General features: G+C 43.9%; 1 protein-coding gene across 13 annotated transcripts in view; it reads left to right on the top strand.

The window, feature by feature from the left end:
- The window catches only part of LOC120557451 (dedicator of cytokinesis protein 3-like), a 297285-nt gene that overhangs the window by 208550 nt on the left and 69689 nt on the right, over positions 1–19046 (top strand). For all 13 annotated transcript variants that reach the window (XM_039797775.1, XM_039797784.1, XM_039797783.1 and 10 more), the window contains 5 exons: positions 3417–3458; positions 3688–3842; positions 13989–14070; positions 17561–17621; positions 17836–17983. In XM_039797775.1, coding sequence (XP_039653709.1) covers positions 3417–3458; positions 3688–3842; positions 13989–14070; positions 17561–17621; positions 17836–17983 — 488 coding nt within the window. The remainder of the gene's footprint in view (positions 1–3416; positions 3459–3687; positions 3843–13988; positions 14071–17560; positions 17622–17835; positions 17984–19046) is intronic.

Genomic DNA, 19046 nt, shown 5'->3' with positions numbered 1-19046 from the left:
CGTGCCCTGACAGTATCTAGGTAAGGACTACTAGCCAGTCAGAAGCAGAGTATGAGGGCGTGCCACGCTAGCAGCTAGGCGAGCATTATAACGTGTGTTCCAAAGTGACCACGTTTGTCTCTGAAGTAAAGGCTGGACTACAATAGAGCTGTTTGGAGCAGTTGGTGAACAGTGTTTTCTGTTGGAGATGGTAAGTCCCTTTGAAGACAAAAAGAAAAAGACAAAAAACATAATAGGAGCACTTTAAAAGATACTTTGCATTTTCTTTCATCTCTAAATTACTGACACGACATGTTTAGACACTAATGTCACCAACAATGGTGAGAGTATTTTTTTTCTATGTTCAGATGTAAAATGTGCGACATCAAATGCCAAATGCAGACATAAATTGAAACTTTTCTCCACACTCTGGATGGATAACCTGTGACTCAGTCTGGTTCAGACATCCACGGCCGTTTTAAGAAATATTGAATACAAAAAATTTGATTTAGCTGTGAGTATGTGCAGTGCGAGGCGTATTCCTGTTTGTTCTCGGTTTCTCTTAGTAAGACATGATGTTCTGTGTCTTACATCAGTACGGCTTTAAATAGCTGAGCTGCACCAGTCAAACACTGTAGCCGCGGTGATTCCCCCTTTGTTCCGTTGCTTAGATACTGATCTGGAGACAAAGATGAAAGAAAGGGAAATTAAAGAGAGATAAAGGGGTGAAGTTGGTCGCTGGTACGATGGAAGGTGGGAAACAGAGAGAACATCAAGAGAGAGAAAAACATCTATGAAAGATAATATAACGGCCATTTTCAGTTACATCACATACTAGTTCAGACCCACATTGTTCTCTTTACACGAGAGCAGGGGTTAAAGTGGCCAGGAACGATCCGGAACAGCGTTGCAGCACCTTTGATTAACAAGTGAATTAATATAATTGGCAGTTTCATACTACAATCAGTGTTTCCTGTTCTTTTAAAATAACACCAAACATCCATTCCAGTGTTTCCCCTATTCACTCCCAGCAGTGTGCATCGTGAGTCCATGAACAGGCCAAGCGTCTGTGGTGAGTTCACACGTCTGTAATAAAAGCAGGACAGTCGCGTACTATCTGTTAAAGTCAGTTGAACAGGTGAAGATCCCGTTGTCCGTAGACCGTGTGTTTCACCTGAGCTGGACCAGAGAGTATTTGGTTAAAACACTTTGGTGATGCTGTTCTGCCCTAGCCTGGTCCTACCAGACTCTGGTACATTAGTCTGGTCCTACCAGACTCTGGTACATTAGTCTGGTCCTACCAGACTCTGGTCCATTTCATTTTTACAGAGAGTCTAGCCACTCTCCATGACAAGTGTTAACTTCCTTGAAGGCGGGTACTCTGTTGAAGTTTAAAACTATTGGATCTGCCCAGAGCCACTCTGGATCTGCCATAACCAATCGCTAACGTTTGGTCCTGACGTCGGCTTAGCATCGCTAGTGTTCGCTGTGTGGTGGTAAGAGACTTTATTAAAGTAGCCTAGTGTTAAATTCAAATTTGAGAATGCCATTTTGGTGTGGTATTTTCACCATTTTCCCCCCAGATTTTAGGTTTTCTCCACCTGACACATCCCACTTTAACCCCTTCCATGTCCCACTTTAACCCCCGCACAAGTGTGAGATCAGAAAAACAAGAAGCTAGAAGACAGAAAGAAAAGAAAGTTACACTGACATGAGACGGATATGAAATTATAATTCAAATGCTTCCCTGGTGGTAAACTGTTTACCTTTTAGTCATTTCCTTTTTCGCTTCGATCTCAAGTTATTACATTTGACCGAGGAAAAGGTCAAGTTGAAGTAAACACAAGCTAATATTAAACGTCATTGATCCCTGTGGTGGATTTACATCATCATCATCTGCAGAATATGTTTCAGCAGCGGAGGAATAAAACGACTAGAATACAAACGAAGCAACAAAATAATACATTAAAAACTATATAAATAACAAGACAATTCACTGTAAATATAAAAAAACTAAGAGCATTTATTTGTTGGGCAGATCACGATATTTGGCAGCGGTGGCTTAGGGGTTAAGGAAGCAAACTTGGGACAGGGAGATCAGTGGTTCAATCCCCAGACCAGTGGGATAAAATCTTGGTGGGGAAATTGAAAGAGCAGAGCTTGTCCCTCCCTCATTACCACCACTGAAATGCCCTTGAGCAAGGCCCTTAACCCCAGTGGAGCTGCTCAGTGGCCAGCAAACATATGTTTCAAGTTTATTTCATTTATATAGCACTTTAAAAGCAAACAAGTTTGCACCAAAGGGCTTCACAGAGACAACATATACCGTTCATAATACTGTGTAATGTCCATAAAGTAAAAAGGGGGTTGTGTTTGCATGAAGCGGTTCTCATTATGTTTTCCTAACACCAGCCGTGCGCATCGAAGCGAAACATTTGTGATGAGTTACCTGGAATGATTCAGTGCTGAGAAGTGAACGAGGGAGCGGCTGCAGGCCGGCGTTAATGTTCTGCTCAGGTTGGAATATTTGACAGTCATTACTCCAATTCATCAAACGGGTTTTAACTTCTCGCTCCTTCTCTTCACACGCAGCCGCTCGGGAGATTTACAGAGACAAGTCGGAGTAATGAGTCTCCACGGAGTTCAAGCTTTTTCTGAATGAAGAGAACTGAACGGAGGAGAGGAGAGGATAACATTAGAGGAGACAAAGAGTGAAAACAGATGTAGGCAAGGACACAAGAAGAGGAAATGAGAGGATAGGAAGAAAAGGAAAGGAGGAGAGGAGAGGAGAGGAGAGGAGAGAAAATGAGAGGATAGGAAATGAATGGAGAGGAGAGGAAACCTGAGGAGAGGAGAGGAAACAAGAGGATACAATGAGAGTCGAGGAGACAAAGAGTGAACACAAATGTAAGCAAGGACACAAGAAGAGGAAATGAGAGGATAGGAAGAAAGGAGAGGAGAGGAAATGAGAGGAGAGGAGACGAAACGAGAGGATACAAAGAGTCGAGGAGACAAGGAGAGAAAACAAAGGTAGGCAAGGACACGAAAAGGAAATGAGAGGTTAGGAAGACAGGAGAGGAGAGACAAGGAAAGGAAAGGAGTCAAGACAAGGAGAAGAAACTAAGGCAGGAGAGGAGCCAAAAAGAAGAAATTAGGAAAGGAAAGGAGAGGAAATGGGGACAGGAAAGGAAATAAGGAAAGGTGAGTAAAATAAGGGAAAGGAAGGATAGGAGACGAGGAGTGGAAACAAAATGAGGAAAAGAAAGGATTGCACACAAAAGGCAGGAGAGGAAACGAGAGGATAGGAAGAAAAGAGTAGAGAGGAAAGAAAGAGAGGAGAGGGAATAAGTAAAGGTGATGAAATGAAGGGAGAATGGAGACGAGGAGAGGAGAGGAGACAACGTGATGTAATGTGTTGTGTCTGTCTCTTCTCCCAGCATCTGTCCAGCAGACACAGTGTTCAACAGAGCACCACACAGGTAACGCACAAACACACACTGCAGTAATGTGTTCATGTACATTCACTCGAGTCTTCTGAAGTACTTTACATGTCAACTCCCTTTTTGTGAGACATTTATCTGATACACGTCATACATATTTCTATGGTAGCTCATTATATTTGTTATAATTGTTGTAATATCTACACAGGACTGACTTAAAGGCCCACAGATACAGTAGATTTTCCCATAATGCTTGTTTTATTTCCAGGGTGACAGTACCCGGCAGCGACACGGGGAGCCGTGTCGAGTTCCAGTACCGCACCACCTGCTGGTCAACCTGAAGAGCTTCACCTACAACAGCATCGGAGAAGACACGGACATCTTCTTCTCCCTGTACGACCTGAGAGAGGGGAAGACTATCAGGTAGCAAGCATTTACCATTTCCATATTTAAACCTGCAATTAAATGATGTATTTGGTCCAGTTGGGGGGGAAACGACTTGTGGACACAACGTTGAAACATCGTCACCTGATGAGTTGATTTATTCATCGGGAGTCTTTGTGTTGCTGTCAGTCCAACATAGGGTTGAGCCGATGTACGATATCATCGAGAGCCACCATCGTGATGCCACGCCTATGTGGCTATGATGTGATTGCCAGTGACAGTGTGTAATGTAACATGGCTCCTCCCTTACTCCTCCCTCTCGTCTAAAATGGTCACATCCCCAACCAGGATGGCTGCGCAAACTAAATTCACTTCTGAGACTTCTTGAGAAATCAACTATGTAGAGCTCAAATATGGGCCGTTTTACGAAAATTGATGGCTAATGGCAAATTTTGTCCGACTGTGTTGGATTTTAAGAAGCTCCACAGTCTGACGTCGTCCTGTCCACCTTCACAGACCTCGCTGTGAGCTGGCTGGAGCTCTATCAGGAGACTCGCGGACAAGAGGCGTTTAGTTCCCCGATCGTTTGTTTAAATAACACAACACACATATCCATTATAAGATTAACTGGAACCTGTGGTTTTTGCGAAGTTATAATGCTCCACAAGAGATTGCAGGGTGTAACGTAACAAGCTCGCTAACTGGGCTGTCACTCACGCACACACCGGGCACGGAGGAGGCAGAGGAGAAGGAGAGCAACGTCTGACAGGGCAGAGAGATAGCCATCTCCCTTTGACGGTCTTGTAAATGAATTATAACATGTATATTAGAGCTGTCAGTCTTCCTCTATCATAGGCGCCGATTTATGTTTTCCTCCGTGGGTGCTCACGGGCACATGCCCTTTAAAAAAAAAGAGTAGTCAAAAAAAATTTGCATTTCAGAATCTTAGGAAATGGACAGCGGCCGACACGAACACACGCGCGTATTAACTCGATAATAAGTCTTTCAACTCAGGACAGTGCCATTTCTCAAAAATACAGATAGGATTGGAGATGAAAAGTTTAACTGACACGGAGGGGGCGGGTCACTAAAGAGGCGTTTTCATCCGAGAGACGCTGTGATTGGTGGATAGGATATGGAGCAGGGGACTGACAGCGACAAAGCCAATCCCACTATGACAGACGCTCCACTTAGCACCAACTGCAATGTTTAATTTTAAATGAATGTAGCCTACTGGCAGTCTGGCACACGTGGGTGCTCAGTATCGGCGCCTATGGCCGCAGGGAGGATCTGGAAAGAAACATAGCCTCCTGCTTCAAAAAGTTAAGACGTACTCAACTTTTAGAGAAAGGCTACCTGACGTCACGCTGCGGTGGCCAATCGTGTAACCGGCGATCTGACTTGTCAGTGAGTTTTTAAGGCGGTGCGAGAGTCCCGTACAGGAAACAGGAAACATCACTGCCTCTATTGCTGCCACAAGAGAGCTTTAAAACACCACGGAAATGTTGACATCTTGAACCAGAGGTCTTGAACAGGGGGTCCAGGGTCCTCAGAGTTGCTGCAGCGGGGGCACCAAATTACTGTTCAAAAATAAACAAAAACAAAAAACTTCCAACATATTATTTGTAAAGATAAATATTTTTTTAATTAACACGACATTGATGATAGGCTTATATGCCTATAGGTACTGTAGGTAGCCATCCACAGATACAGTTAAGATTAAGAATTCACTGCCACATTCTAACATTAGTGTAAATGTGATGTATAAATATATTAAAATGTCAACAATTATTATTTTAATAGCTTGGTATTTTATGCACCATAAAAAATGTTTAGGCCCTAGGTAGCCCTACACGTTATTGTAGGCCCAGTTTAATATGCAACTCTATTTCATACACTACATATAGTAAGGGGTGCCTGCTCTTTTTCAACTGAGGCCTTCTTAGCTTCAAAATGTTGAAGGCCCCTGCTATAAACGATCTGACGGAAAACAGTAACTGTGGAATTTAAAGTCATTCAGGGTTAAAAAAAACACAACAGGACGTCACACAAATGGGTCGTTTGAGTGACGCCACACCGCCAAACAACCCTGTGGCGAATCGCCGGACTCTCTGGGCCCTCAGAGTGAACCAGAACAGTAAAGTTGTGGCCGGACAGATAAACATTGAGCTACAACTCACTTTTAAAGGTCCTATGACATGCTGCTTTTTGGATGCTTTTATACTGTATAGACCTTAGTGGTCCCCTAATGCTGTATCTGAAGTCTCTTTTATATAGACCTTAGTGGTCCCCTAATACTGTATCTGAAGTCTCTTTTATATAGGCCTTAGTGGTCCCCTAATACTGTATCTGAAGTCTCTTTTATATAGGCCTTAGTGGTCCCCTAATACTGTATCTGAAGTCTCTTTTATATAGGCCTTAGTGGTCCCCTAATACTGTATCTGAAGTGACTTTATATAGGCCTGTGGTCCCTTACTATATGCAGTCTCTTAATATAGGCCTTAGTGGTCCCCTAATACTGTATCTTAAGTCTCTTTTATATAGACCTTAGTAGTCCCCTAATACTGTATCTGAAGTCTCTTTTATATAGGCCTTAGTGGTCCCCTAATACTGTATCTGAAGTCTCTTTTATATAGACCTTAGTGGTCCCCTAATACTGTATCTGAAGTCTCTTTTATATAGACCTTAGTGGTCCCCTAATACTGTATCTGAAGTCTCTTTTATATAGACCTTAGTGGTCCCCTAATACTGTATCTGAAGTCTCTTTTATATAGACCTTAGTGGTCCCCTAATACTGTATCTGAAGTCTCTTTTATATAGACCTTAGTGGTCCCCTAATACTGTATACAAAGTCTCTTTTATATAGACCTTAGTGGTCCCCTAATACTGTATCTGAAGTCTCTTTTTATATAGACCTTAGTGGTCCTCTAATACTGTATCTGAAGTCTCTTTTATATAGACCTTAGTGGTCCCCTAATACTGTATCTGAAGTCTCTTTTATATAGACCTTAGTGGTCCCCTAATACTGTATCTGAAGTCTCTTTTATATAGACCTTAGTGGTCCCCTAATACTGTATCTGAAGTCTCTTTTATATAGACCTTAGTGGTCCCCTAATACTGTATCTGAAGTCTCTTTTATATAGGAAATTCAGCCTTGGTGCAGAATTCCAGCCACCAGGGACGGACTGACAATCTGTGCCCAACCGACGGCCGTCGGCACAAAAAAAGTTAACAGCCAACAGCATGGGGCGCTAATACGATCACTTAGCCTACTGTATATGCTACGGGTAAAAGAATCTGAGGAAGAAGAGTAGGCCTACTTGTCTGGCTATCACCATTTTTTCAAAAAAGCGACTAGCGACCAGCGAGCACACAAGGTATTTCTCTCCTGTAACTGCCAAAACAGTCTTCTGTTCTGTGACTGAGGAGCCGAGGAGCAGCCTCTCCCCTCTCTCCACATGTGCAGCAGCACTGCACACAGTGCGCAGGCAGTTAGAAAGGGAGGAGCCGAGGGGGGACAGGGTGTGCGGGGACGGTGTAGGCATAGACAGTATATAAGAGTGGACTAACAGATCCCGTTGCTCTGGACGGAGACCAGTGAAGGCTATTAGAAGCACTTTTCCGGTGATCGCCAGCTTTACTGCGCAGCCTCCAACTGAGAGAGACAACGTAAATGTGACGTGAGCAACGTGTCTGAAAGTTGTAAGTCTTCTGGTAGCTGTGCCAAGAGAAATCTCAATCATTCCCAATCTTTCAGAGACGGAGAGCGTAGGTATATGTAAGGAGATAACATAAGCACAGGCTAATTATTGCTAACTAAAATGCTAGTTAACATTAGTAATTAAACCTAAACAGCTCATGTAAATCCAAACTGCCTGCGAGCTTCTCCTGTACTATACGGTAATTCCTCTACTATGCGACAGTAAGTCGCGTGGTTATGACACAATCGTTAGCCTATTGTTATAAAAGCGTCTGCTACGGAGCCATAACGTGAGGTACAAGGTAATGGAGCCTTTTATACATTGTCGTGTTTCTTTAGAAATAAACAACGGACGAATAGAGTCTTTAAACGCTTCAGATGTAAAGTTATTCGCTGTCAAAGTGACGTCAGAATGAATGTCAGTCAATGGAATGCTAACGGCGGGTGATCACTTCTTAGCATCAAAATGTCGCCATAGGAGCTACGCAAACCAGACGCTTGCTTCCCCCCTTGGGTGTAGGTAGAAGAGACAGCAGGACGCGACGGGAGAAAGACGCCGCTTATCTTTTTCCATCCCTTTGTAGAATTTCTTTTTTTTACTTCAAAGATAGGCTACCTAAGTTATAATTATAAGGTAAAATAAATTCCTGTATTGAATTTGTGATTATTTGGCTAAAGAGTTCTATTTCTTTCTATCTACTTTGCTGACACAACCACTAAGCTTATACAAATGATTGCGTAATGACGTCACAAATATGCAAATGAGCGTATGACGTAATCTAGCGACTTTTAGCGACTTTTGGAGCTGGTGCCAGCGACTTTCATTTGAAAAGAGTTGGCCACACTGGGAGCAGGGCACATTATAATAGGCTGCTTTTATCCCTATCTTAGCAAATTGCATAGTCAGCTATCAACATGTGCATCATGATTATGAAAATTATCGTGCCATTTAGTGCTGTCAAACTTAACGTGTTTAATAATTTCTGTTATTATCGGTTCATTTGAAACATTAAACGCGTTAGAAATTAATAGCAGGTTGGCCGCGATTTCACTTGGTTGTATATGAGAGGTTGTAGTGAACTCACTTTTGCTGCTAGGATGAAGATTATGGTATTACATAAAACGGGAAAACATCAGGCATGCATTGGTACCACTCTAAACGTTCTAACAAACTGGGGAGGGGGCTAAATAATTCACCAAATTTAACCAAAAGTTTAACCAAAAATCCTAGCTTGCACTTTCTGTCTGTTCCATCAGAGTGCAGTTTTTCTTTGTCTTTCATATTTGCGTTTACTATTGTGGAACTGGCAAAGACCTGGTTGTTGTTTGTGAAAGCTTCACAGACAACATTGATAGGGCCTAGTCATTTTCATCATTTCACAGCCTTAATATGAATCAAAAGTGTAATATGACATTGACAAAATATTAAATAGGTTATTCAATGCTAATTCTTTAACACAAAGCAACACATATATAAATAATAGCAAATCCTATCTTTAAAAGCATTTGTTTATTCAGGTTGAAGATAGTTGCAGCACAAAAGATGTGAGGGAGAGTGCAGGGAAGTGCCAGGATGTCCCAGGATGCTCTACATCACAATATTTCACACGGCCCAAGTCAGATAGTCACAGCCTGGAACATTTTCTTGCTTACCACCCTCAGCAAAAGCCTAAACACCTGTCTCTACAGAGAGTGTTTAGTTGTAAAGATGGTACCAACTGCAAATGGCTAATAAACACAACCCCATTTATCAGCATTGGTTTTAAGATGTTACTTGATGAGAATACCTTGTCTGATAGGCTACAGTACTGGTGCATAGTATCAGGACATCCTGGCTAGTGTCTGTCGTGCACGGCTGAGGGTGAATGGCCAGATGGTGGGCCTATTTAGGAGAAAGTCCAGGGCTGTTTTTTAGCCCCAGTCCATCCCTGCCAGCCACTAGAGCAAGTCACACAATGAGTTTTCCTTAGGATGTGCCATTTCTGTGTCTGTAGCTATTGAGGAGGAGAGAGGGTGGGGCAAGGTGGAGGGTGGGGGTGTGGCCTTGACCAGCTTGCAGCCACAGTTGTAGCTCTATTTCCTAATGGGCAGGCCAAATTCTCTGGGCAGCTGTGGGCGGCAGGCAAAGCAGAGAAAGGGGAGGTAACCTTGCTCCTTATGACCTCATAAGGAGAAGATTCCAGATCGGCCCATCTGAGCTTTCATTTTCTCAAAGGCAGAGCAGGATACCCAGGGCTCGGTTTACACCTACCACCATTTCTAGCCACTGGGGGACCATAGGCAGGCTGGGGGAACGCATATTAATGTTAAAAAAAACTCATGAAGTGACATTTTCATGCCATGGCACCTTCAAGCTCTAGTAAAGCCGAGAGGAGCTGCAGATTCAGATGATCAGTCTCTGCAGGTTCATCACTACCAGGGACACCTTTTACATTGACACATTATTATTACAAAAATATAGATTATAACTGCAGTGCAGTACTGCCAAAGCTTGTACAAGGTGCATTTGTTTTCTCTCTCCGCTCTCTATTTAACCTTTCACCCACTCTGCTCTCTCATTCACACGCACTTAGCTGACACCATGTGGAACAAATGGTGGCAAGTGGCCACACGGAGCTGCTGTGAATAATACATGACCCCCCCCCTCCCCACCGTAATGATTGACATTAATTATGCATTGGTGGAGTAATCGCAACGCTAACAGTTCAGGAATGTCAATTAAGAGGCTGATGTAGGCCAGCTGTGATGGGGGCGATGATGTGTATTCCTCTGTGTGTGTGTTTTTGGTGGGCATTTTAGGCCTTTAATTCCACAGGACAGATGAAGACATGAAAGTGGAGAGAGAAGCGGAATGACATGCAGCAGAGGGCCGCAGGTCGGAGTTGAACCTGCGGCCGCTGCGTCGAGGAGTAAACCTCTATATATGTGCGCCTGCTCTACCATCTGAGCTAACCTGGCCACGTTCCTGTGTGTTTTAGTGGTTATGAGTTTAGTGTAGAGTCAGTGTGTGTGTCTGTGTGTGTGTGTGTGTGTGTGTGTGTGTGCTTGTGCTTGTGCGTGTGCACGCGTTCACACAGCCCACAGACACTGTTGACCTTGGCAACCGGTTTTCAGTGTCTAGTCTGACTCAGCAGTAAAGTGTTATGACAACACCTGCTCCTCTGAGACACTGAGAGGAGAGAAAAAGGGGGAGAAAAGAGGAACGGAGAGGAAACAAGAGGAAACGTGAGGAGAGGAGAGGAAAAAGGTGGTGAAGAGAGGGAACAATAGAAGACAAGAAACTAGAGGTGAGCATAGAAAATGAGAGAGAAAATGAGAGGAGAGGAAAGGAAAGGAAAGGAAAGGAAAGGAGGAGAGGTAAGAAAAGGGGAGAAGAAACCAGAGGAGAGGATAGGAAACCAGAGGAGAGGAGAGACAAGGAAACGAAAAAGAACGAGAGGATAGGAAACGCGAGAGGGGAGAGGAAACAGGAGAGAGGATGAGAGGAGGAACTGCTCTTGAGAGTGTTTGCCCTCTGAGCAGCTCTCCCTCTGTGTGTGTGTGTGTGTGTGTGTGTGTGTGTGTGTGTGTGTGTGTGTGTGTGTGTGTGTGTGTGTGTGTGTGTGTGTGCATGTGTGTGTGCGTGTGTGTGCGTGCTTGTGTGTGTGTGTGTTCTTGTTTAACTATATTCGTGGGGTCCATAAACCGGGAGTCCAGTATACTTGTGGGGTCCTGACAGCTTTGTGGGGCCAAAATGCTGGACCCCACAACTTTAAAGGGCTGTTTGAGGGTTAAGACTTGGTTTTAGGATTAGGGATAGAATTAGGTTATGGTTAGGGTGAGGGTAAGGGTTAAGGTTAGGTATTTAGTTGTGATGGTTAAGGTTAGGGTAAGGGGCTAGGGAATGCATTATGTCAATGACGGGTCCCCACAAAGATAGTGCCACAAAACTGTGTGTGTGTGTGCGTGTGCTTATTTTGGCCTCTTTGACTCGAGAAAAAAACATCTGACAACAATGAAACTGGAGCCGCGATTGAATATGAAAACCCCCAACTCGCTCTTTCCTGCACCCCCTCTTCCCAGTTTCCTACCTACTCTCACACACACACACACACACACACACAACAATCATATTCGGGGAGAATACATTTTCTTCTCTTTTGTTGCGTTTGTTTGTTTGGGCCGCGCTATCTCTGGGGGATTTGAATAAATTGTTTGGTTTAAAGAGTCGGACACAGTGTGCGTTGCGAGGATTTGTCGGCCCTCCCTGCTGTCGTTTTCAGGGAATTGTGCAAACATTAGCAATAACCTGAGAGGTGGTGTTTATTGTGTGGGAGTACACGCTGAATAATAAAGACTTTTTAAAGAGCTCTTTTCCATAATGATATCATTCTTTTTTTTTTTCAGGAAACACAAGTGACTCATGAAACAATATTGCGACAACTTCTAGCAGTTTGGAAATGATATGATTATTTTCTTATCATGTTCTTATAGACATGGTTCCTTACATTAAAAATGCAGTTCAGGTAGTGTAACACATATAGTGATTTTGACTCTTTAGGGAAGCATTATTGACTAGACTTAAACCGGGGGGTTGGCAGTTATTTGGAAAAGGCAAGCTTTCAGAATCAGAATTATAAAAGCGTGCATGGTCAAGTAAAAAGCACTTACAGGCCGACTACATTGCACGCTGGATGTTCCAACGCTACGCTTCCACTACGAGATACATGACACAAACATATTAAACATTCATCTGAAATCAACAGTAAATACAGAAAGAAATATATACAAAATAGCCGTTACACTTAACCCTCGTATTGTCTTTCCGTCGGCCATATTTTGACAATTATCAACCCTTTATTGACGCTTTTTTGTTGCTTTTGACTCCTTTTTTTGACGGTTCTAACACTTTCCTACGTACTCACATGCTGTCCTCCTTCTGGTTTGCCTGTTTGTAAAGCATAAAGTATAAATTATTACCCAATTCTGTGCAACATCGAGGCTTCTAGCCAACTTCATTCAGTTATTTTTGGGAAATTTGGCTAAAAGAAACCCAGATTTCTGATATAGAAAGGTCACAATTCAAACGTAATGTAGGTCAACGGTGGCCGAACGGCGTTGATAAACACGCTAAAAAGCGATAATGCGTCTTGATAACACGCCAAAACGACATATGAATTGGCGTGTCGTACATACGCCACTTCATGAGTCTGCCTGGAGAGACGGGGGATTGCAGCCAATCACCTTCTCACCTCGCCGGCTACATCCACACGACTACTTTTGGTTTCAAAATGAAATATCTTTTGCTATATTCACACCGCGCATCTACACCGCTGTTGGTGTTTTGTGTGCATCAATTGTCAGCGGATTAGTATGCGGCGCTTTACTCTTTTCAGAGTCCCTTATGACTGGAGAAATCCTATAATGTGTCTGAGGCTTAACCGTATTAATGTCAAGCACGCCGTTATTGAATAAAAGCATGGCAGCTTTGTCATGTTCCCCTGGATAATTGTGGGTTAAAGAACAGAGTCGCTGACACCGGCAGGCAATATTTCGCTGTACCCTGAAGCGAAAAAAAAGGCTGAGACACGCTGCTATAGAGTTTCCTCACTGGCCGGGGGGGGGGAAGAGAGGAGGCATGAGGAGAAGTCAGGAAGAATTGTATTTCTGTGAGGGCGCCAGGGGAAAAGGATGAGCGGTTAGAGTTTCTAAAACTGATAAAATGATATTGGGTTCATACACTGAACTTTGAATTCAATTATAAATCAGAACAGAAAAATACTTTTTTACATACTGTATATTCCATGAGACAGGTGCGTAGGAGAGGGACAGGTAGGTCAAACGTTGCAAAGAAACCCCCGCACACTGTCTAACTCGCAAAGATTAATTTAAGTTTTAGATACTGAGAGGCCATGTTTTGTAGGAGGACACTGTGGGTGTGCACCAATCACATTCTCCACTAGAAAAAGACAAATACATTTTTATTTATTATGAACCTCGCCAGCTATTTAACTGAGCTTTGCAAGTTCACAGTGTCCGGGAGTTTCTTTCCAAATCAATTCTAATTGAAAATATACAAGTTGGACATTTCTATATAATTGTATCTTCCTTCACATCCATGAAAGACGTGTGACAAATTCACATGCCAACTTGAGAACTACCTTACTATGAGAACCAACATTTTGGGACATAATCTTGAACTAGAAACTATTTGATCACGAGCTAGATCTCCAAAACACGAAGGCCGCCTGCACACCGGCTGAGTGGCGTGAGCGTGGCATTTCTGTCGCGTGGCGCCTGCGTGGCATTTTCTACGTCTTTGCACACCAGAAAGGTGTCTGGCGCGCCGCTGCTGCTGCTGCTAGCCTTGTCTGCACACATGTATGTTTTGACCTAAAGTCTCCTTTAGGTCAAAGGTCAACTCAGAATCCGAGTCTGCCTCAGTGACATTAAACATTTGCTGTAAAGTTAAAGATGGCCGCTGGTCTTTTTGTGTTTTTTTCCAGTGAGAAGTTCATGGTGAGACTGAACAAGAACGGAGGACCGAAGAATCCGGAGAAGGTGGACCGGCTGTGTGCCCTCTTCACGGTAACACACACACACACGCGCACGCACACAGTCATATACAGTGTGCTTACAGTTTTTTTCGATTGCTAAACGACAGTGGGCACAACTGGAGTCACATGTGCAAAACTCTAACTACAGTCTGCACAGCAGCAGTTCATGTGGACCAAACTCTAGTTTGTTTTTCATCGCTTGAACACAGTTTTCAAAACTCTACACACTTATCCCACGACTTTAACCACAACGTGCACAACACTGTAGATTTACAGCACTTTGTTCAAATGCTAACACACTGCTGTCAAAACTGTAAACCACACATTCAAAACAGAATAGATTTCAGTCTGGTGCCTATCAAACACTGCTGATTGCAATTTTAGCTGAAAGCCTAAGCAGGTGTCTTGTTTTAGACTAGTTAGTGAACATATACGGTATTTATACAGAGAAAGCTCAGAAAGTCTTTTTTTGTATACAAACACCAAATAAGAATGAAACAATTCTACACTGTACTGTTTGAGAGAAACGGGTAAAAGAGCAAAGATACCAATATGTCCAGGTAAGATGTCTGAGGTTATGTACACAGCTATAAAAAAAAGTGAAAAACACTATATCTTTACAATAGTAAAACTGTGTTCTTACTGTTTTTCAGAAAGTAATGGAGGTGAAAGCAATAGAAACACCACATTACAGTAATTAGTATTTAGAGATAATGCAGACATCCAATGTGATGAACTTGCCACATGATGCTGGAGAGAGGCAGGATTAGTCACACTATTCGTTGGTACTGTTATGTACCTTTAGTTTTTTCCCCCCAGTAATTCCATAAATTACTAGAGACAAAATACTTTATTGAAGAAAACTGATGATTTTCATTCCTTCTTGTTTACCTTATGTAAAAATTGGTATGCTATACAATCTATATTTTTTTCTTAAATAAACTGTTGAGTAGTGTCAAGTCACTCAAATTGTTCAAACTGTAAAGATGAGAAAGTTTGTAATTTCTGTATTGGTGTTTGACGCTAGTTGTTATCACTCTCTAGTGTCCTGAGTGACAGTGTGTGTTATCTCAGTGAGGCCTGTGCATACTGTTTGAGACGTGTGTTAAGAGTTGTGTTGCTTTGAATGAGTTTTGCAGGTGATGTGAACTGTTTAGCTCAGGTGACTGTAGGTAGTGCAGACTGTAGTTTGAGTTTTGCACATGTGACTCCAGTTGTGCCCACTGTCGTTTAGCAATCGAAAAAAACTGTAAAATGCAGGTGGTTGGTGTAGCTTAGGGAGAGTACCTTTGAAGAACTGGTAGGGTGAATAGAAAAGTAAGGATGCATTGCCCCCTATTGCTCTGCTGCAGAATCAACCTGGGGAGGCTGCAGCTCCCAGGCAGGGAAATAACCCATTTTCATTGATATGAAGTTTGAGACTTTTTGGACAAAAAGCTCCTCCAGTTTGCTTTAGGAGTGCTTCAGCGCTTTGAGTCAGTATTATTTCAGGAACACAGCATCTGACATGCAGGACACACGGCAGGTTAGTGTAGGACTGATCAGGTTAAAGGTCCCATGTTCTAAAGAGTGAGATTACTTTTTGATTACAAAGTGTAATGACGTGTATCTGTGTGTGTGTGTGTGTGTGTGTGTGTGTGTGTGTGTGTGTGTCTGTGTCTCTGTGTGTGTGTCTGTGTGTGTGTGTGTGTGTGTGTGTGTGTGTGTGTGTGTGTGTGTGTGTGTGTGTGTGTGTGTGTGTCTGTGTCTCTGTGTGTGTGTGTGTGTCTGTGTCTCTGTGTGTGTGTGTGTGTGTGTGTGTGTGTGTGTGTGTGTGTGTGTGTGTGTGTGTGTGTGTGTGTGTGTGTCTCTGTGTGTCTGTGTCTCTGTGTGTGTGTCTGTCTGTGTCTCTGTGAGTGTGTCTGTGTCTGTGTGTGTGTGTGTGTGTGTGTGTGTGTGTGTGTGTGTGTGTGTGTGTGTGTGTGTGTGTGTGTGTGTCCTATTTTGCACCCGACACACAGCGGACTTTTCCCTTCACTGACGCACGTCTGTAAATTAGGGAATGTATTTGCGCTCCAGGGGGCGGTTCAGCGAAAAGAGGAAGCGTGTTCGCGCAAACGCATCGTAGTCCTATTTTGCAGTTTCAGAAAACAATTCCGCCACTGACCAGGAAAAACCTGGTCTAAAGTCAGTGGCGCGCTAGTCTAAAGTCAGTAGCACGTTATTCAGATGCTATTTTAGGGGCGCATAATGTACGTGGTGTGCACAACACGCATACACTTCTCTCATCTACAGCAGTTCCCATTTTTGCAAACCATACATAATTACAAAGAAAAATATTACTGAAAATGCGCTTCAGGTGTTTGGATAGGTCAGGAGGCATTTTACAATACAGTCCTCAAAAAGTCGCAGCATTCTTTGTGGCTTGTTGTGTTTTACACATTTCCATGAATGATGGATGTGTTGATGACATAAATGAGGAAATATTAGAGGACTTAAGGAGACGTGATGTTGAACTACGGTGGGATTGGACACTCCGGCGGGATCTGGTCCGGGAGTAATGCGCGATGTGCTCCTGATGGAGCGGGTGGACGGAGATGGAGTGGGGGGAAGAGGAAGGGGCACAACAGGTGCAGGTGGTGCGTTTGGAGGCCCACGCTCCATGGCTGCAGCAATCCTCTCCAGACTTGAGGAGATGCGCCCGAGAGGCCGCAGCAACATCGCCACCCGGTCAAGACGGGCATTTATTACTTTGCCGCATCCGGACAGCTCCGGCGGCGCGCGGCGCAGGCAAATGCGCCGGCCATAATAGCAATCCGCCATGGAACAATACGCCTGCTCTTAAAGGGAATGTGAGATGACGCTCTGATTGGTTATTTTCACGTTACGCCCAAACCACACCTAGCTACTTCAGACCAACCCATTTAAGATTTGCGTCGGGCGCAAGACTCATTTATCTCGCCGGTATCATAGCAACAGCGCCAGAGATCCGCCCACAAAGCTACTTGCGTTTGGCGTTTCACACTTGCGTTTCAGATCGTTAAAATAGGGCCCTCTGTGTTTGTGTGTGTGTGAGTCTCTGTGTGTGTGTGTGTCTGTGTCTGTGTGTGTGTGTGTGTGTGTGTGTATGTCTGTGTGAGCCCTCTGGCTTTTTGACGAGCCAGAGGGCTTGTTAACACAGAACCATCTGAGAAGGGTAAAGGGCAGGCGCTTTAAAAAAAAAGTGATTGGATGAACCATCTGTCCATCACGTCCGCCATTGTTGTTTTGAACACAGTCGCCGTCTAAACTAGCTAGTAGCGCCTCACAGGGCGCTGATTGGTTCAGTCCGCTGTTGTGTGGACACAAACGCAGAACTTAAAGCCTGACGGGGTGTGTTTTTGTGTGTGTGTGATATGTGATCCTGCGATTCTCACGTGATCTTGTGATATCACGAAAAAACCGGCTGCGGTGCAAGGTAAGACCGGATGCATTTGCCAGAGCGAATAAGACCTTAAACTCACAGATCTGTCTGGTTTTCTTCTTTCTCTTGGACTGTGCAGGACCTGAGCAACAAAGACATGAAGAGAGATCTTTACATCATCTCCCAGGTCATCAGAACAGGTCAGTTTATCAAGTTTCTAATGTTCAGAGACTGAGTCCAAAGCGTTAGACGATGGTAAATCATGTATGAAGGAAGGAAAATAAACCCAATAGGACCTTGTTATTCAAGCTGACTATCCTCACAGTAACCACCATTCTCAACCTTACTTTATGTCCGAAAAATATACATACACGGGATGTAGTTTCAGCTTTTAAAATCTGCTTCCTGTCGCAGGTCGCATGCTGCTGAACGACAGTAAGAAGGGCCCTCCGCATGTTCAATACCGCCGGCCGTACGGCTGCGCTGTCCTGGCCATGAGCGACGTGCTGCAGACCATCTCCGAGCTCAAAGAGGAGAAAGACTTTGTCCTCAAAGTCTACACGTATGTGGCCGCATGCACACACACACACACACACACACACACACACACACACACACACACACACACATTTACATACACACGCACACACACACACACACACACACACACACACACACACACACACACACACACACACACACACACACACACACGCACGTGCACACACAAACACATGCACACACACATGCACCACACACACACATACGCACTCACACAGACATACGCACACACACACACATGCACGCACGCACGCACGCAAACACACACACACACGCACGCACACAGACACACACACACACACACATACAAACACGCACACAGACACACACACGCACACACATATGCACGCACACACACACATACGCACGCATACAGATACACACACACATACGCACGCACACAGACACACACACATACACACACAAACACGCACACAGACACACACACGCACACACACATGCACGCACACACACACACATACGCACGCATACAGACACACACACACAACATACGCACACACACACACACACACACACACACACACACACATACGCACACACAGACACACACACAAACACGCACAGAGACACATGCACGCACACACACACACATATATGCACACACATGCACGCACACACATGCACACACATAAGCGCACACACACACACACCTACAAACAGACACACACACACGCACGCATGCACACATGCACGCACGCACACATGCACACACACGCACACATACACACACATAGAAACACCAAAGCGACTGACCCTGGTGTAAGTATTTATAGTAAGTGAAATGCTGCTGAAGTTGATTTCTAACCCGGTTTCCTTCTGACTTCACCTACATAATCAGCTCTTTTAAATTTAAAATGTTCCTTATCGCGCTGATGTGACCGAGCCCGACCCGAACCTCATTTTGAAATATCTGTCCGAACCCGGCCCGGCTCGGTTCGGGTATCCATCCTCTAGTGGGAAGCAGACATGGACCTTTTTCTTGGAACAAGAACTCACAGAGAAAGTCATGAATTACTAACTGGAATGAGATACAGTGAGGATCA

The sequence above is a fragment of the Perca fluviatilis genome, chromosome 4, assembly GCF_010015445.1.
Source record: "Perca fluviatilis chromosome 4, GENO_Pfluv_1.0, whole genome shotgun sequence".
Lineage (NCBI taxonomy): Eukaryota > Metazoa > Chordata > Actinopteri > Perciformes > Percidae > Perca > Perca fluviatilis.
Note: the sequence above shows the minus strand (reverse complement) of the source record. Positions and strands in the feature narration are given on the sequence as shown.